Source organism: Sceloporus occidentalis, unplaced genomic scaffold, assembly GCF_023333645.1.
Source record: "Sceloporus occidentalis isolate IW3139 unplaced genomic scaffold, rSceOcc1.0.p SCAF_34, whole genome shotgun sequence".
Classification (NCBI taxonomy): domain Eukaryota; kingdom Metazoa; phylum Chordata; class Lepidosauria; order Squamata; family Phrynosomatidae; genus Sceloporus; species Sceloporus occidentalis.
Genome location: NW_028317014.1, coordinates 7,562,719 through 7,583,119, shown reverse-complemented (window position 1 = coordinate 7,583,119; position 20,401 = coordinate 7,562,719). Strand labels below are relative to the sequence as shown.

At 43.1% G+C, this 20,401-nt stretch overlaps 1 protein-coding gene across 1 annotated transcript; it reads left to right on the top strand.

Moving 5' to 3' along the window:
* The first annotated feature begins 329 nt into the window (after positions 1–329).
* Positions 330–20,043, top strand: LOC149298205 (integrator complex subunit 6-like). The gene is made up of 18 exons (XM_089487730.1): positions 330–440; positions 623–700; positions 12,092–12,241; positions 12,750–12,839; positions 12,955–13,138; positions 13,389–13,517; positions 13,960–14,123; positions 14,308–14,460; positions 14,561–14,693; positions 15,463–15,557; positions 15,866–15,976; positions 16,075–16,290; positions 16,376–16,499; positions 17,067–17,209; positions 17,711–17,939; positions 18,389–18,769; positions 19,720–19,813; positions 19,944–20,043. Exons 1-18 carry the CDS (start codon positions 330–332, stop codon positions 20,041–20,043), a joined length of 2,685 nt encoding a protein of 894 aa, XP_089343856.1.
* Positions 20,044–20,401: the final 358 nt, after the last annotated feature.

The window sequence follows — 20,401 nt, the reverse complement described above, 5'->3', positions numbered from 1 at the left end:
GATAGCCTCATGAATATTCATGTCTGGGTTGGGGGTTGTCAGCCAATGGGGAACTGGCTGGTCACATGGTGTGCTGGTGAGGTTAGGAAGAGAAGTTATCTATCAGTGAACACGGTAAAGAGACTCAGAGCTCAAGTGAGCGGTGCACGGGGTGGCCCGTCCAGGGGCCAAGAACCCACACTACACCTCTCTCCTCTATACAGAGGCTGGCGACCCCCTTCCAACTACTGCTACACCACCAGATGTAAAAGCCACCCCCAGGGGCAATAAAACTGCAGCATTAGAGAGCAGGGGCAGCACAGGCTGGTGGTTCCTAGTATGCGCTAAAAATGCCTATTTTACTTTTCCTGATAGACACGTCCGCCTCTATGAACCAGCGGACTTATTTGGGTACGACGTATTTGGATATTGCCAAAGGCGCGGTTGAGATATTTATGAAGGTAACAGGAATGGTTTTTTTATTTGTCACAAATCTGCACCCCCAACACCTTTATAGACAACAGCGGGGTAGCTATAATATGGGAGTGGGCGAGCAGGTTTCTTGGGTGGGGGGGCGCTTTAATTCGGTTTGTTGGGAATGTTATTGAATGTCTCTTCCCTCCTTGTGTTTGTGTCCCCGCAGCTGCGCGCCCGGGATCCGGCTAGTAGGGGCGACAGGTACATGCTGGTTACATATGACGAGCCACCATACTGCATCAAGGTAAACGCATTTCGGTCGCGCTCCCCTCCACCACCCCCGACTCCGTGGCGGTTTGCCTTCAAGAGGAAGGATCTTTTCAGGCCGCATTGCACCACATTTTTGCACCACTAGCACCCCTTCCAGGGCTTCCCCAACAGCAAGGAGGGTAACGGTGGGGCGGGGCCCCTGGGAGCCAGGTGGGCGGGGTATGTGGGGGGATTTTGGCGGGAGTAGCTGGGTCGTGGCTTGTGAAGATGGCGGACATCTTGCTTTTGTATGGGGCTGAGGCGGAGGGTAGAGCGCTGGTGGGAGGGGTTGGCGACGGCACGTGTGATCTCATCTGATTGGCTGCTTGAGGGCTTCGGGCTGCCTCTTCCTGTTTGGGAGGGTGTTTGGGTTGGCTGCGCTATGATTGGCAGCATAATAAATAATAAGGGGACTTTGGCTAGTGCTGGAATTACTGGCCTTCCATGCTCTGTGTCTACTGCTTCCCCTGGCCGAGGGAGGGGCGTTTGGGAGGCAAAACTATCATTCTCCGGGCTGGCCAGTTTTAGGCTTGTTTCCCCATTAATTATGTAACCTTTTAGAGCAAGAGGTCATAATCTAACACTGCAGGGTCGGGACAGGGATGTAATGTAAGGAAAAACAAGGCTTTCATTTGGAAACAGAAACAGAAAGTATCCTATAGGGTAGGGTTTAAGTGGTTCGGGGGCAGTGTCGGGGGAGTACTTTGTAAATGCAGTGTTAGGGCAATGGGATGTAAGGGCTTTTTGTTTTCTTTCTGCACTGTTATCGGTACAATATAGATGGAGATCCATTTAACCCCTTCGAGACCGGGACGTACCTGGTACTTCCTGGTCACATGTCACCCTCAGACTGGGACTGTACGTCATCTCAAAGAAATGCCCCCACGTTGCCACAATCGTGGTGATCACAGGGGTGGTGCTGCTGCTGTCTGCCCGGGTGTCTGAGCAGACAGCACAGCCACCCAGAGCCCCCCCCCCCCCCCGAGCCTTCAATCACTCCCACGGAGTGATTTTGTCGTCTCAAAATCCGTTTTTCCTAAAATGCTGCGATCGCGGCATTGAAGGGGTTAACGCTGCACTGGCGCTCTCATGGAGTGAACAGGCAGCTTCAGGCAAGTGTGGGGACCTGACACAACATTCCCCTGCTGCCTGATCGCTCCATGAGAGCGTCAGTGCAGCGTTAACCCCTTCAATGCCGCGATTGTGGCATTTTTAGGGGTTAATACCCGTTTTGTACGGGGCTCTGCTGCTGTGGTCTGACCAGCAACAGCAAAAACGAGCCCCCACAAGCCCTTTGCAAAGAGACTCCTCCCTGCAATCTCCGGTCTATGGCAGATTGTGTCCCAGCTGCCAGAGGCAGCTTCAGGGACAGGGAGAAAGGATTCTTCAGTCTCCACATGAGTGTGGAGGCCAGCCCCTACCCCCCCTCCCTTGCTCAATTAACCCCTACCCCCTCCCTTGCTCAATTAACCCCTTCAATGCCGCATGTATGACTAAATATCAGTCAATGCTGTGCTTCAATGGAGCATCAGCATTGAAAGAGAAAAAAATAATAAAAAAAATAACAGCACTGACCTGAAAGTCCAGGGTGCTTCCAGGTCAAATGATTTGAATTTAATAACTGCTGCAGAACCAAAGTGGGCTGATGATGATCAGATCACTCCTGGCCAATGGGAGTGATCTGATTATGGAAGCCCCTGGATGACCCTGCCCTACAGAGAGAGAGGGGTCATCTAGGATAATTATGAAAAAACACAAATTAATTAAAAAAATACATAATTAACTGATGACTTGTCAGTGACATTTAAAGTCACTGATTATTGATCGGTCTCCCTGATCGATGTCAGGGGCCTAAACTTGTCACTTACAAGTAATCTGCTAAAAAAAAAAAAAGTTTAAAAATTGAAATGCGCAAGTTCCAGCTTTGACTCCACAATGTCTGAGAAACATGACTTATCTATGAATGTGGGGTATCGCTGTACTCTGGGGGGGTGTTACTGAACCCAAATCAAGACCTATTTTGTTTTTTCCCCATGTCTATAAACATGGTGAAACTGCAAAGTGGATGTGAAAAATGTTTTCTTTTTTTGTTAGACTAAATTTGGAAGGTGCCGGTGTGGAATCAGTTGCAATATGCCCCTAACTAAGACTCCCTGAGCCGTCTAGTTTTAGGAGGTTAAAATGAAATATAGGACGTCTACATCTGTCAAAATTCCATGTTTGAAAACTGAAATGCGCATGTTCCAACTTTGAACCCGCAGTGCCAAAAAGACAGTCCCTATGGGGTATTTCTGTACTCGGGGGGGGGGGGGGGGGTTATTAAAAATGGAAAAAAAAAAAAGAAATTGTACTGCAATGTTTAGGACAGACTGGCACTAAAATGGTTAAGAAGTGTTAAAATGCCCCAAGTAAAACACTTTGGGATGTCATCTTCCAAAAAAGACATACTTTTGTTGAGCGGTTTTTCTTTTTCTGGCCGCTATTGGGGCGCAACTCCCAGGAAACCACATTTAAAAAAAAATCTTGTTTAGAAACAGTGATGTGCATCATTGATATTTAACCCTGTAAGTGCCAAAATAAATGAAAACACCAGGCATATGAGGCGTTTCCAAAAACAGGACAAATAACCCAAATACACTTTTGGAGTCCCCCCCCCCCCATTTGCACTAGTTATATTAAGTTTTTTTTATAGGTGAAACTGTGAAAACATTTCCTTTTTTTCCCCCTAATTTCCCCCACATTTTTAGATATTTTTCATACTTAATGATGGTTTATAAAGATGATTATTTCAATAGAAAGCCCTACTTGATATATGATTTGTGTGATAAGAGAGAAATTACAGTTGAAGAAAGAAATGGCAAAAACACAAAAACGGCTCCGGTCTTTTAGCGCAACCTTAGTAACAAAAACCCGGTCCTGAAAGGCGTTAAGCATCTCTTGTGCACCTTATGATGTGTCAGCGATGTCACAATGACATCACTAAGCTCACTTTGTTTATTTTCCATTTATATTTCCTTATATTTTTTAATATTTTCCTTAATCTTTTTTTACTTTTCCCTTTGTGAACGTAGGTTAAAACGTTGTTTCTGAATCTCTTCCCTCCAATCTCCCCTGCGCTGATGGCGCTATGATCAGCGAGCAGTGCTTCATAGACTTACATTGCTGATTGCAGCCAGCAGGGGAGGGGGGCATTCAAAGATCCCTGCGGGGGTAGACAGACCCTACTGAGTCTTGCCTGTCCTCCAGTGACCTTTCGGTGGGTGTCAGCAATGACGCCTACCGGAAGGGAATGCCAGATCGGGCGATCGGGTGCTCCTTTATACAACGGCATCCTGGCACATGTGCTGAGCGCCGTTACCCACAATCGGTCGGCATGAAGCCCGCAAAGGCGTTAAACATGCATGGGATAGGCGTAAAAACCATCCTGAATCTAACGCAAGACCAAGGGCTGGTTAACGTCAGAGTCTTTACATCAGGAAAAATGGGCAAACTAGACGGCCCTAATGGTTCTTTTCTGCTGTCGAATTCTATGCTTCTCTGTTTTGTTAAATCGAAAAGGAACTGGATTAAAATATAGTAGTAATATGAAAACTCCTTTTCATCGTCGGCTGCTCCAGGAGTGTCCACTCATGTGTAGCTTGAAAAAAAATAAAAAAGAAAATTACGATAACTATTGTGTTCTATTTAAATGACGCCAACAGTTTACACGGTAATAATTACATTATATGTTTGCGTGTACTGGTTTAGTTTCCTCCTTTTGTCTACATGCCTTTTCAAGCACCATGTAGATGATAACATCCTAACTGACCTTTATATAGCCTTAAGTGCATCCTAAAGGAAGAGAAACACTACCAGAGGTCAGAGGCTTAGGTGTAAGAAAGTATTTAGGGCAAAGTGTGTGAGTGGCCTAAAAATACAGTAAACTTAAGCACAAAGAAACGGGCATAAGGCAATCGGAAATATAAGCCAAGTGACATGTGGTTGTACAGGAAAAGAGCCCCGCTGGCAGCGCCAATTAGTAATACTTTATTTGCATATCTATATTAGTAGATGTGAACGTCTAAGGACTCCCCCATATGCCAATAGATGATAGAAAGCGAATGGGAGCCTGGCAGCTTACTACACTGTAGCATCATACCTATAAGATAATATATTATTTTTTAGGTTTTGCTATGGCTTTATTTTAATTAGATTTCTATTGGTTTATTGTTGGTTTATTATAATTTTTTATTATAAAGATAATCTGTATTAATGCTCAGTTTACAGCACACCAGGGCTTTCATATCATTTATTTTTCTTTAAAAAATTCTGCTAATTTGCTGCCTTTATCCTAGGGGTTTTATTTGTTTTTTTTTCTTGTCCTTAAACATTGCCAATAGCTCCAAGATCTGCCACAGTTACATTAAATGAAAACATAACGGTGAATTTCCAGGCTACGTGAATAGCTTTACTGGCAGGTCGGCGTGCGGTTTATTTCTATGGGTCTTGAATAAAGTTTTGTTAAATGTTAACCCAAGGGGTGATGGTGACCACCTGTACGCTTGCTGAAGGACGCCACGTTGTGCGTGATCTGATGTAGGCATCTACATGCTGGCTCAGACCTAACTAACCGATTACAGATAGCAAACTAGCTATGTTTAAATCACAGGGACAATCAAGTGTTAAATCTAAGCACAAGAATAATGACGAGCAGCGTCTTATTGAAATGTCACTGTATATTCCGGGTAACGTGGCATTCACGTCCGCCGGTAATTAGATTTCATGTTAATTTTACATTAGGAAGCTCCATGCCATTTTCCGAAGCGCCCTAAACTTTTCTACCTCTCGTGGCATTTATCAGAAGGAATGTTAATGACTGTTCTTGCTCAGACAATTAATATCCAGTCGGCAAAACCAAATGTTTGCTAGCCTGTTCATGGGCTTGAGATATCAGCCTTGCTCCCTTCGCTGCTAAAGACACATTGGTTTCACGGCAGTAATGACCTTCTCGTCCCGTCGCATGTCTGCAATATTAATGCAGTCATTTGACTTCTGTAATATAACAAACTCGCTGACTGCTTTATTGTGTTTGGAAATAGTACACCTTTTCTTTTGTGACCTTGATTATGTTTGACATTTCTTTTAATGCGTGAACAAGAGTCCTATAATTTACACCGCGGTGATCCGCTGGCCGTGCCTCCGGCCGTACTGTGCTTCCAGCGGTTTTGCCCGTTTTTTGAAGGATGACAATTTTGAAAGCAGCTTGCTTGGGAATTTTTCCTTCCCAACGTGCTCTACAACCATAAATGGGGATTCTTCCTTAACAGACGGACTACAACGTCCTAAACGGGTGACGAGGCATGCGTTTTCTTTTAGGTTTGATAGGGCCCTTAAATAATCTGTTTTTACAAAGGCGATCCTAAGCTGGAATAAAGAATGGGAGTATTCCTTAAATGCACAGCGCTGGTGATGCTGCAGATTCTGTGGGCAGACGAGCATGTAAAGTCGCGTGTTCCGGTGTGTGTGTGTGTGTAAAGTCATGTGTTCCGGTGTGTGTGTGTGTAAAGTCACATGTTCCGGTGTGTGTGTGTGTGTGTGTGTGTGTGTATATATATATATATATATAGTCACGTGTTCCTACGTGTCCCGGGAGAAAGAAGATGTGAATGTTGGGAAGTGTGATATATCCGACTGAGGAGTGATTTGAATTCCCCATCCATATTAACGAATCCATTTAGTTTGTTGATGGCCATTGGCCTAGGAACTAGGAGAACGTAACTAACACCAGGACAGGGAATCGATAAGATGGGCTCATTTTAGCAGATATTTCACACAATATCTAAAACCATTACACTGACAGAGAACAACAAACTACTGGCTATTGGTAGTTTTAATAACTGGAGTTGTGCTGAACGCTGTGCTGTGCTGGTGGCATCTTCATCCCTCTAGACCAGTGATGGCGAGCACTTCTGGGGCTGAGTGCCCAATTTTCGGCATGAAACCAACTTGCAGACCATAATAGTGTTGGGAGTTAGATGCAACAATTTAAAGAATAACCTGCATCAGTTTAACCCTTCTTTTCTCATATCTTAAGGAAGAAAAGGGCCGTGGAAGCCAAACACCCCTCCTGTTTTAGAAACTCGTCTTAAGCCCTGTGGTGGGAGTGCAAGGTCTGTTTTAGTGCTCCATCGCAGTGCGCATGCGCCTTCGGTGCTGAGTGCCGGGGTATGACATCCTAACCCGGAGCAGTGAAACAGACGTCTGTATGAGCATTTAAAGAGAATTTAGTTGGCTATTTGGCAACCTGGCTGTGTGGCACAGCAGTGGCCCTGGCGTGCCTATTGTGGCATGCGTGCCGTGCCATAGGCTTGCCATTGCTGCTGTGGGTTATAAGTTTGCGGGTGGCGCGCTCTGATACATCGGTTTTGTCACAACCTTTAAGAGTATTGTAAAATCTCTACGCCACGTGTTACATAAATAAATGATAACCCTGTACCCAGGTGAGACAATAAATCCTCCTGCGTTGATTTTCTTGTCTGTAATGAGAAATAATAAGGTCATCTGTAGGGTGTGTGTATATGTACTTGTATTCACATTAACATAGATAAAATGTGAGTAGGTAAAATGTAGGGTAGAACATTGGGTTAGAGATAGAGAACAGAGAGTTGTTATAAATGGTAAATTTTCAAGCTGGTCAAAAGTGGTAAGTGGTGTCCTTCAGGGTTCTGTTCTGGGACCAATTTTATTCAACATATGAAATGTTATAAGCAACCTACACCCTAAACGGTAGTGAATTAGGGGTAACGACAAATGAGAAGGATTTGGAAATTGTTATAGACAACAAACTAGGCAACAATGTGCAATGTCAGTCTGCGGTTGCTAAGGCCAGTAAGGTATTGTCGTGTATAAAAAGGGGCATCAAGTCGCGGGATAAAGATGTAATTTTGCCTCTGTATAAATCAATGGTAAGGGCGCACCTTGAATATGCTGTGCAATTTTGGGCACCTATTCTGAAGAAGGATATCATAGCACTAGAAAGGGTGCAGAGGCGGGCTACAAAATTAATAAAAGGAATGGAGCACTATAGTTATGAAGAAAGGTTAACTAATTTAAATCTGTTTAGTTTAGAAAAACGTCGCCTCATAGGGGATATGATAGCATTATATAAATATATTCAGGCCAATACAAACCATTGTGTGGAAATCTGTTCATAAACAGGACTTATGCATAGGACACGTGGTCACGCGTTCAGACTGGAAGAAAGGAGATTTAGACTAAAGCAGAGGAAAGGGTTTTTTACAGTAAGGACAATAAGGATGTGGAATTCTCTGCCTGCAGAGGTAGTTTTATCGGAGTCTATACAGACGTTTAAACTGCAACTGGATGGATACCTGGATAAACATAATATTCAGGGATATAATCTTTAATTATGGGGAAGTAGCTTATTGATCCAAGGAGAAATCTGACTGCCATTTTGGGGTCAAGAAGGAATTTTTTTCCCTGGTTAGTGCAAAATTGGAAAGAGCGAAACCGGCGTTTTTTTGCCTTCTTTTGGATCAACAGCAACAAATGAACAGATATAGCAAAGGCTGAACTTGATGGACACATGTCTTTTTTCAGCCTATATAACTATGTAACTATGTAAAATAAATAATCTGCGGCTGGTCCTGCGGCACTAGGCAAAGTCTGTTACTGAAAATTCTGTTTCTCTTCCCCGGTATTTTATAGTTTCACTCAGAATCTGCGCCACTGTGGCAGGTAAGGAAAAATAATGTTTAATAGTTTTATTTTTCTTATTTATCAAAACACCAAGTGAGTGAACAGAAGAAAAATCTACATCAAATCGATATTTGGTGTGATCGCCCTTTGCTTTAAATCAGAATCAATTTTAGGTCCACTGATACAAAGTAATATGTAGGTTGAAAAGTAATTATTAACAGAAACAGGTGTGTAGGAGGAATAAAACTGGGCCAGGAGCAGCCAAACCCACCAACAAGGTGAGGTTACTGAAGATGTTTAATGTCAAAACTGATGGACTGAGGCAAGACTGAGCAGTGAGACACGGGGTAGTTATACTGCATCGGCAAGGTCTCTCCCAGGCTGACGGGCGTTTAAACTTGTTCTGTCCGAGCTCTTCTGAAGAAGCACAGAGACGCAGCAGTCGGCCAAACCCCGTGCAGCAGATAAGACACGTCATGCTTCCCTTCGCAATCGGAAGGTGTCCAGTAGTGCCATCGGCGTTGGCCGAAAGCGGTGGGATCCTGGTACACCGTCCAGAGAAGTCCGTCCGGAAGAGCCCAAAAAAGCCAGACCTGATGTGGAACCTATGCCAAGCGACTCAACTATTCACGAAAACATGAAGTGGGTGCAAAAAAATGGCAGCGGGTGCTCAGAACTGAGTCAAAATATCTGGCTTTAGAAGAAAGCAGTTTGTTCGCCGAAGGGCTGGAGAGCGGTATGAGTAAGTTGTTTGCAGGCAACAGTGAAGCATGGCGGGGGTTCCTTGCCAGATTGGGGCAGCCTTTCTGCAAATGTACTTGGGGATTTGGTCAGAATGGATGGTCTCGCCAATGCAGAGAAGTACAGCCAGATAATTATCCATCTTTCAAAACAATCAGGGAGGCATCTGACTGGCCCTTTAAATCCCTCTTCCGAGGATTCATCTTCCGATTACACAAAATTCTATCGGCTCTGCCTTGGTGAATCTTAATTACCCTGCGTGACTCCAGAAGCTAAATTCATTGCGCCAGCAAGCAAAGATTGGTACTGATCAGTATTTGGGTTTGAAGCTTAATGTTTCCACCAGCGGAAATGAAAATGATGTATATACCTACACAAAGTTTATCGCATCGAATAAACGCGAGATAAAATCCGTATACCTTGTTCTTAACAACCAACTATTTGGACTAAACATAAATCCCCTGGCTGATATTCAACATCGCTTCACATATTTATTAAAACTATAACTTGCAGGTTTGGTAAACATGATGCCCTTATTGGCATTAGATTATACAGTTTATGCCTGAAGGGGAACCTAGGTAGTCTCAAAAGCTGGCAATCTAATGCAATTCCATTACCCAGTAAAGGCATCGTCTCTCCTCAATTCACTTCTTTCTTTCTGTGGCTAACATGGTACACGTCTGTACATCTAATACACACGGAGCTCCAGGTCTCCCACACGCAACACCCAAGCAAACCCCAGACTACAATAATGTGATGGGGGCCCCATGTTTGTGCAATGGCTTCTTAACCTGATGCAAGGAAATCGGCGTACACATTTTGGACTTTTGCAAAATATAAGAGAAAACCCGTACTTTAGCCAAAAATGAACGTATTGAGATGTCTTTTTGGAATCACGGAGGAAAGTCTGTTGAAATGATTTAGGAGGCAGTAAAGGGAACATCTGATCAAAAAGTGTGATTTAGAGGTGATGTTGGGAATGCGGCGATGACCTAGAAAGCCCAAATCCAAAGACATTCATTTACATTTCGCTTTCTGTTGCATAGTTTCACAGCCTAGAAGTTTTGCGGTGTCTGCATTTAGTGTATTTAGGCAGCCAAATGCTTCATGCTGTGTTGGTCACTCTTGACATATTGGTTTGCGTTGAACGCCTGGTGGAGCCAGCTCTGCCGGTTCTTCTCGGCGCCAAACCTCCCACCCGTTTCCAGTCAGGATGTGAGTAACCTGGGGGGGTTACAGATTAAAAGTAGTAATGTCTGCCTCAAAATTCACTTGTTGGCAGCAGGTAACGCCTCTCTGTGTCCCAAGATAGGACGCCATCCATCTGGACTCTACTTATAGAAAGGCTGCACTTGCATGGAACTGGTATTTGGAAGCCGTGTCTCCATGCGTGTTTTTAGAAGATGGCATTACAGTGTTGCACTATGCCCCATGGTGCCGGAGGTTCAAATAGGGTTATCTAAGGATTTTCTCATTGGTTTCCTTTCAGCCCCACCTTACTTGTAGTGCTACGTCTTATATTCAGTTTATTTGGTAAATGATAGACTTGATGTTGTCTGTTTGCCCAAAGCCGTGAGAAACACTAAGAATCCAGCTGCTGCCCGTTCCAAACGCCTCGCTGGCAAAGCTGTTAGCAAATGTGTTTATTCTCCATTGAAAAAGTTGAAGGGAGATTAAGGTAATGTTTAAATCCCTTGGAACAGTGTGAGGGATCCATGAATCGCAGACAGCAGGTTCGCTCAGTCGCTGCCCGCCGTAATTGGTGCTCGCCGACCGGGTTATAAATTGGCTCCATTCACTGATCCGTTGTTGGCCCATGTGAGCGGACTCGCTCGTTTAACTCGCTGGCCTTAATAAGACTCGTTAGTGAGGTGCGTCAGAGCTGCATGTAGAGCATCCCAAGCTCCAGGTCCGTTCTTGAGCACTATACATGGATGCTTTGGGAAGGGAGGCCTGTCCTTGCTCTGTGGTTCCTAAACCACGGGGATACCTGAACATTTACAATATACCAGACGGAAGATATGCCTTATTGACAAAAGTCTAGAAGATGAAGACCTGGATGACTTTACGTGTGTATTTATAACGGCTTTAGAGTAATAGTTATGGTTGGGATCGATGCCTTGTCTTCTGAAAAAACAGATGACTTATTTTAAGGCGTTTTTAGTGGATCTTTAAGGAAGCTCGTTTTATTTTTCAAAGTGTGCAGGTTGCTTCCAGCACTAAAAATCTTATCACTCGTACTTAACCTGCTATCCGCTCAGAGAGCACATAAATCCACTGCTGATCGAGTAACTATAGCCGTCTCGGCAAAGTAAGAACATGCTGGTTTTTAAAAAAAAAATAGGTACCAATTAAAAATGGCAACAAATAGGATTGCATGCTAAATGAATGGATTAGGTGACAGGGCTTTTAGCCCAGTGCTGGAAGTTCTAAGCGGCGGTGGGAATGCAGATGTTCAGTAGCAGTATTTCTGAGTAATTTCTGGAATTATTTGCCGCCTCTCTCTCTCCGTGCGCTAGTGATACAGGCGGCTGCGGCTCTCTAGTAGGTGACGCCGGAGGCTCTCTAGTAGTTGACGCCGGCGGCTCTCTAGAAAGGGACGCCGGCGGCTGTGGGTCTCAGGACTGCCCTGCTCTGGGTTTGCTTCGTTTAGATAAGTGCTTCCAGACATGTATGCATCTGGTACCCAACAGCCTTAATTACTCTCAGTACTTAAAAACCGAGAAGGTGGGGGATAGAAAACTATTACAATTCTGCATCGCTTGTCTGAACATCTGCTCTTAATGTTTTGTGCCGGGAAGCATATAAGGACACTCTACTCTATCTCGAGTGAAGTTTTTCTGCAGAGTTATGATATGCACGACTGTAAGAATTAATTTTTTCTGCACTTATATTAAATTGAATACATAGTAAAAAAAAAAACAACCAAACACTCTGTTTCCTAAAGGCCGGCTGGAAAGAAAACCATGCAACCTTTATGAATGAACTGAAGAATCTGCAGGCAACCGGACTTACGACGCTCGGCCAGGCGCTGAGGTCGTCATTCGATTTACTCAATTTGAATAGATTGGTGTCTGGAATCGACAATTACGGACAGGTATGTAGCGCAGACCGCGGATCGGAGCCTCTCCGTGTGTTTGTTGTGTAGACATCTGGTACAAGGTAGTGAAGACCATAAAGCGTTTATGTATCATATGGGGTCTCACAGCCGATCACCAGAGCTCCGGGGCGGTTCTTGGGGGGGATAATGAGGTTTGGTTCTGGCTTGTCTATTCTAAGTCGCTGCAATGTAGGTTGTACCGCCAAAAACGGCATTTAAGGATACAATAAAGATTATATTTAGATATTACTTGTAAGGTGTGGATATATGGTCTAGGTCTCATCTTCCCCTTATGATTTAAATATTTGATCGCTGCAATGTAATTATAGCAAAAATATTGTTTTGACATGTTTAAGGATATATTAAAATCTTTAATTGGTTTAGCGTTTTTTAATGCGTTTTTTCCATGTTTGGGTTGGTTGCATTGGAAATCCATTGTTTGTTTGTTTTTTTAAGTCATTAATGTTTTCGGATTAAATGCTTACGTTTATTTTCTGTTTCACAGGGAAGAAATCCTTTCTATCTGGAGCCCTCCGTTTTAATCACCATCACAGACGGGAACAAGCTCACAGTTTCGTCAGGAGTCCAGGAAGAGGTTAGATGTTTGGGTTGTGTATGCTGGAGATCTGTAGTGTAAATGTGAGTGTAGCGTGACTTTTAGTGAATAAGCCAATCTCAGTCTTTCAATCTCCAATGCGTTTCCTTTCCAGCTTCATCTTCCTTTGAATTCTCCCTTGCCTGGAAGTGAACTCACCAAAGAGCCGTTCCGGTGGGATCAGCGGCTGTTTGCCCTCGTGCTTCGTCTCCCAGGAGCTTCGTCCGTGGAACCTGAGCAACTGGGGAGCGTCCCCTCCGATGAGTCCGCCGTCACGCAGATGTGTGAGGTTACGGGAGGTATGGCGAAAACCACTTTAATCATAATTCAGTGCAATGTTTAAGTGAACGTAATCAGGTACAAACATGACAGTCCTAATTCAGCTGAGACATATCCACATGGATCTGACTTCCATTTTTCAGTCTACTCAAGTATTGAAAGCCATCACTTTTATCTCTTTTATAATAATTTTGCTGGATATTCTCTTCCCAGAATGGTCTGTTTGTTTGTTTTTTATTGTTTTCCTCTGGTTCTTTTGCTCTCCTGTAGGCCGTTCGTACTGCGTAAGGACTCAGCGGATGTTGAACCAGTGTTTAGAGTCTCTGGTGCAGAAGGTTCAAAGTGGGGTTGTGATAAATTTTGAAAAAACAGGCCCTGACCCTGCACCCAGCGGAGAAGGTAAATAAGTTCCATATTCTGCCTGTCGTATTTTTCTTTTAGTTGCTTTAGAGAATTTCTGGCCAGAGATGGCTGTGCCTCGGTATGGCTGAATGCTGTCTCTCCTGGAACAGTATGTAATGATTTTTTTGTTTGTTTTGTTTAAATTATTGATCTGTGGCCATATTTTCTTCTCCGCTTTCCCTTGTGAAGCTCTGAGGACTGGGATATTAAATATTGTGTATTGAAGGATCCATAGGAGGATTATAGTGGGCATGACGGCTCTCAGGGTAGTGCAGATGCACAATCCATTCTTACTGAGCCCGCTGGCTTTATAGAATCATGGCACTTGATTTAGCTGTGATTAGTAAAGGGTTATGTTCTCAAACAAAAAATCTCTCAACGAACAAAGGTTCTAAAAAATACACTAACCATATATAATTATTTTTTTTAACCCTTACAGATGGCGTCACAGATTCAGTCAGACCCATTAATTCATTTGCTCCACAAGCATGGCATAGCTGCCATAAACTTATCTATGTGCGGCCCAATCCAAAAACCGGCGTTCCTGTGGGACACTGGCCAATTCCCGAATCCTTTTGGCCTGATCAGAACTCTCCTACGCTGGTAAGCACCCGTTCACGCCACGCTATTGTCTGAGCTCCTAACTTTCAGAGTGGGCTCAGCCTGACGAGGGTCCTATGTCATATAATGGGGGCATCTATCCTTCTGCCAGGGCAAGTGACGGTCCATTGATTTGCACAGAAATAACGCGTTTTTTTGTGTGTTTTTTTTTGCTTCTCTCTCGCAGCCGCCTCGCACGGCACACCCTGTGCTGAGGTTCTCTTGTGTGGACTGCGAACCTATGGTCATCGACAAACTCCCATTCGACAAGTACGAGCTTGAGCCATCTCCATTAACGCAGTACATTCTGGAGAGGAAGTCTCCCCACGCCTGCTGGCAGGTACGTGATGCGATGCCCGTGTTACATAAATATATGGTGTTGGCGTTCAGTCTTTAGAATGCGTAAAAATTGGTAATAAATACGTTTTTCGGTTTTCCAGGTGTTTGTGAGCAACAGCGGAAAGTACAGTGAAATCGGACAGCCGTTTGGGTATTTGAAAGCAAGCACCGCTCTCACCTGCGTAAACCTATTCGTCATGCCATACAACTACCCGGTACTGCTTCCGTTACTCGGTGAGTTACATGTTCTAGAACAGGGCTGCGTTCGTCTAAACATCATTACTGGGGGGAAGAATTAATGAACGTTCCTTCACAAACATTTGTTTTGCTCTAATTAAAATGGTGAGAAGATGCTCGCTCGTAATGTCCCAAATCCTTTTAATACCGCCATTTAATACCGTTTCGTTTTTATTCTACCTTTAAGGAATATCTCACAATTTCTGTTTGTGAATATCAAATGTTTATAAGCATCAACTATAATAATTACTAGATCATGAGAATAGTATGTCTGGGTTTTTTTTTGTTTTTTTTTAAATGATGCCAAAGCACACGATTTTTATCTTCTAGAAAATAGCTGAAATTGCGTTACGTACTGTTATAATTTCCCATGTAAAACTCTCAGCGGTCTTTTTGGGTTTTGTCAAGTCATCTACAGCACTAAAATGCCGCAATAAGCGTTATTCACTAAATCGTGAGTTGGCAGGAGAGTTGAGGACCCCCCCCCCCCCCACCCCCCCGTATTTCACTATACATTGTGAAGGGCCAACCCTGGAGAGGTTCTCCTACCAAACAAGCGTGGGTTCCCTCTCTACAATGAATAGAATAGCAATGCTTTCAACAGGATAACTTTCGTAAAGACCTCACTAGAGTTAGTCCGCCCCAATGCAGAGTGGAAAGTTTGTTGAAATCTCAGCTCCATAATTCTGTTTTTGAAGCCTACAAAGATGCCTGTACTGCTATCCCGCTGTCCGACTTCTATTTCCTGACTCTTTCCCTCTTTCAGATGACCTGTTCAAGGTACACAAGCTAAAGCCGACTCTCAAATGGCGCCAGTCCTTTGAAAATTACTTGAAAACGATGCCTCCTTACTTTTTATTGGTAACTTTTGTCTTTTATTATGATTATTTTTATTATTAAAGATAATAGTGGGGCATAACTAGACTGGGCTATTAAAAAGTAGAGAGTAGAGTAGTGTTACAATCCTCGCTGTAAAACCATAATGTGCATATCTTCTGATATCTTTCTAAAGATGTGAATTTAGAGCGTAGTGGGCACTGATAAGTCACCGCTATAGTAACTGAAACAACTGCATTAAACTGATGAATTAAAAAAAAAAAAAAGAATAGTTTTGCATTTTAAGTGGAATCATGACGTTAACCCATGTTGCATTCAATTATTTTCCGTAGCCACTAAAGAAAGCGCTTCGAATGATGGGCGCTCCAAATTTGATATCTGAAAACCTGGACTGTGGTCTTAGCTATAGCGTTATTTCATATCTGAAAAAGCTCAGCCAGCAGGTATGTCTGAAAATTCATATTTTATGCAAGAGAAATAATAATAAAATGCTTCGGCTCAGGCAGACGTCTGACTTTTCAAGCTGTGTAATCTGTTCCAGACTAAACTCGAATCTGAAAGACTGCTTGCCTCCGTTGGGAAGAAGACCCCGCAGGAAACGGGGATAAAGGTGAAAAGTAACTCCACTAAACTGTCTCTGGTTCACATGAGAGACTTTAAGCAGCTGCTGCAGGGAATCGGCGGTGAAGCACCCCTACGGCCGCTAGAAGTAAACGTGAAAGAATTTGCCGGCTTTCAAGTGGGCCTTTTAAATAAGGTACGCGCTCTCTCCGTTATCCCTCAGTGCTGCTTGTTTTCTGCCGACCTGTTAGCACTTTTAACAGTTCTTTCTCCGTTCCTAGGATCTAAAGCCTCAGGCTTACCGAAATGCTTATGACATTCCACGCCAGAATCTGCTCGATCAGTTGACTAGGATGAGGACCAATTTACTAAAACGTCACAAGCTTATCGTTGGGCAGGACGAAGGTACGGTGCTTATTTTACAACTATTGGGTGTTGCTTTTGTTGTATACGGTGTGTGTGTTTATGTACTGATAGTATACTTGGCTTTGGGGCTACAGAGAGGTACCCCAGGTTTTGTAGTCTGGGCATAGCCAACCTAGGCTGGGATACGTCACGGGTGGGTGGTTGTGTGTGTGTGTGTGTGTGTGTGTGTGTGTGTATATATATATGTATGTGTGTATATATATATATATATATATATTGTAAATGTGCTTGAAAAATGTTTATACTGCGTATCAGGAATAATACATGCATATGAAAAATTAGCCAGGCATATGTGTCTCTAAAATGTAATAATAAGTCGTATGTCTAAAACTCTGAAACACATTGGAAAATAGGAATATTGTGGTTTGTGCATATACTATGAGTGTACACATCTGTATACATGTATTGGGGTGGAAAAAATGTATGCCGTGTCAGTCATCAGTAGAACATGTATGGTGTAGTGAATAATTAGCTAATAGGTGTATACGTTTTAGTGCCAATTAACTACGTTTCATGCCATCGGGTCTTCATTTAATGTTTTTGCAGACAGTCTCCATAGCGTTCCCGTTGCTCAGATGGGTAATTACCAAGAGTATTTGAAGCACATGCCTTCTCCTCTTCGAGAAATAGATCCCGATCAGCCAAAGAGGCTTCACACTTTTGGAAATCCTTTTAAGCAGGATAAGAAGGTAAGTGCTGAATCCCGTGTATTATTATTTATTGTTTTATATAGCGCCATCAAATTCCGTAGCGCTGTACAACGGGTGCAAACTAGAGAAAACGTAACAGCTGAACATTGAGCGATCCGGTGGTGGCTTGTGCGATTATAGCAGAATGAAGCTGGGTCTCTGACGTATCTTCTTTGAGCCCAAACCTAGAGATCAATGAGGTTTTGCCCCAAGGTCTTTGTCCGGGCAGGCATGGTGAATTTGCCCGACTGTATCTTACTGTTGTATTTAGTGTTAATCGCCTATGTTGACAGCTAACCTTTATGGCTACGATGTTGCTGCAGTCTCTTCCAATTTGCTTTTCAGTCTGTGAGTGACACTTTGCTATTGTTTGGGAAGGGTTATGTATGGTAGTTTAATATACAGATTTATTTAAATGTCATTATTACAGCTAATCATATGTCCCCAAAGCTCATATTAACGAGTGACACTGTATAATCATGATTTATGTTTGCACTCTAGGGTATGATGATCGATGAAGCGGATGAGTTTGTAGCGGGGCCCCAGAATAAAATAAAGCGCCCCGGAGAAGGAAACACTCCAGCTTCCTTAAAGAGAAGACGCAGCATGTCTCCTTTGTTACTTAGAAGGCCGCAGACACCGCCTATAATCACAAATCATGTTGGAGGAAAGGGACCTCCAGGAAGCCCATCTTCATACAACTTGATTAAGCCTATTCCCATACATAAAGGTAAGGCACAACAGTCTCTTCCAGGGACAGTAAAAGTACTTCAACTAAAATCTCTTGATGCTGAGAATGTTTGTCAACTTCACAAGTGATCAGCCCTCGGTACTAGTCAATGCGGACTAAACATGAACCTGTTCTAATACACGGTCGCCTTGTTTGAGAGCCAGCACAAAAAAGATCATTTCCAGGCTATAACATTAAGTATGCATTACGTGGGGCCAACTCGGCCCTTAACCCAAATGAAGACATATCATCGGAAACCCTGTGTTTTTAATACTACTGCAGACTAATGTATGTTCTTTTTGTTTCTCAGTCTATAATATTTATTGTGGTAATACACCACAGTGAATTGCAGTAATGTTGTAGCCAGATGATAAGGAGTTTTCCAATTAAATGGATATAGGGATATAGTATCACAATCATAATTTGTGTGATTTACTTACTCTTTGTAGATGCCAATAACACCCTAGTTCCAGAAGGTAACGGAGAGCGGACGGATAATAACGGTCAGCCCATGGAGAAAGCGATGGATGGCTTGTCCCCGCTCGTAGCTCCTGCGGCTCTGGTTGATGAAGACATGCTGCCCAATGACTTTGATTCTCTATCCGATGAACCGAGCTGCATACACGAGGATAACTTAGACCACGAAACTGTCAATAACGTGCTTGTTAAAGAGCCTTTGGAAAACTATATGCCACTTGGGGATTCCGTAGGGACGCAGGAAAGGGAATCTACGATGTCTCTGCCGCTCTCTTTAAAAGAGAGTATGATTCTCGGGACAAATGCAGACATAAAAGTCCGGGTCATGAAAGAAGTTCGCAAACCAGGAAGAAGTAAGTTAAAAAAAAAATAAAAAAAATGGTTTGTATTAATAGTTTAACAAACTGCTAACTTTTGAAGCACCCTTTCCCTTTCTTATAGTTGGCGACTAAATAGGCTTGCATGCAAGTGGCGTAAATAACTGACTTCAGTGATCTCTGAAAAGCAACGGTCTATCTCTACCTCTTTAAAGTATATAACACCGTGCTGTGCTGTTATTACAGCTTTACGCAATATTATATGGCTACAAGGTGGGAAAGGGGCATTAGGCCACTTGGTTTTACTTGCCTCGGACCAGAAGGGTAAGCCCCATGTCACCACCCTATATATATAATCCATATATTATATTATACGTGGAGGTGAAGGGTAACATTGTCGGTGTGGGCTTCATATAATATCACCATGCGGGTTCCAAACTAATCCTGCACCTGGGTGCCAATAACCCCTGGCGTAGACAGATGTAAAAGATGTAGTGTGAGTGGTGGTGTGATGGTCCTGTAAGTGGTTTGGGTGAAGCAGCGATCTCCTGCAGTAAAAACAGGCAGGTGTGGAAATCCTGATTGTATACATTTTTGGTTTGTATTTGCTTTAAGCTACACAATTTTACTACATAACGTAATAACTTGATTATTGATAGAAGTCCTATGCGGTGTAATGCTGATGTTTGTTGCAGTCAGTAGCATCTTTCTTTGTCTGCTCTTTTTTTTTTACCCTTTAAATCCTTAGTAATCAGATATATGATCATTTCTCTCCCTCTGTCAGAACTGGAATCCGATTTAAAAGCACGTATATCTATTGCGTGTAGTTCTAAGGAAACTATGTGCCTGATAAAAAGGTGTAAGTGTCTTTAAATGTGTGTAAGTTTATGTGATGATTTCACTTAAACATTTCTACTTATGAATGGGGAAAAAAGTGAGGGACATGGTCAAATTATAATTTTTTTTTTCTGTATTTTATTTGTCAGATTATCAGAAAATCTTCTCCTTGCTTGAAGAAGTACAAGGACCATTTGATGTCCAAAAAAGCTTTATTGAATTTACTATGAAAGAAGCAGCAAGGTCAGTGAGAGATTGTGTATTAGCCTGGTTTTGCTTGTCAACGTTTAAAAAAAAAAAAAAAAAAAAAAAAAAAAAAGTTTGACAAAAACCTCATGATTAACCGTGTGCTTTCCTGCGTGTCCCTCCCCAGGTTTAAAAAACGAGTCTTAATACAGCACCTGGAAAGAATCCTCTCCGAACTGTGTCCCAGCGGTCTGCCGAACAGTGTGAATCACGTAAACAGCAGGTAACAGTACGCCTGGAAAAAGAGGACCAGCGATGAGTCGCAGAAGAAAGAGGACATGGTGACCTCCAACACCTTGCACCGAGTCTCGGGACACTTTCTGGTCAGAGACAGGACAAGCAGCGGAGAGATGCAGAGCTCTGAGCTCCAACACTTACTATGAACTGTGAGGCTGTTTGTGTGGAGGGTGCCGTCCCGGTGAAAAGCCTGGAGAAACCAACTCTTGGTGGCCCTCCTACAGGTGATGAGCTTTCTCGTTTCTCAGTATAGATACACTGCTATGCTGTAGAGAGCACTTGAGGGAGTGAAAGGCAGGACGGTCATCTGGTGGGTCTAGTTGGTGACCTATACCTGGTGCGTCTGCG

Excerpts from the sequence above, each read along its gene's own strand:
- LOC149298205 (XM_089487730.1), top strand. The coding sequence starts at position 330 with ATGCCTATTTTACTTTTCCTGATAGACACGTCCGCCTCTATGAACCAG. Across the intron at positions 15,558-15,865 it reads TGCCTCCTTACTTTTTATTG|CCACTAAAGAAAGCGCTTCG; the intron begins GTAACTTTTGTC and ends TATTTTCCGTAG. Across the intron at positions 17,210-17,710 it reads CTTTTAAGCAGGATAAGAAG|GGTATGATGATCGATGAAGC; the intron begins GTAAGTGCTGAA and ends TTTGCACTCTAG.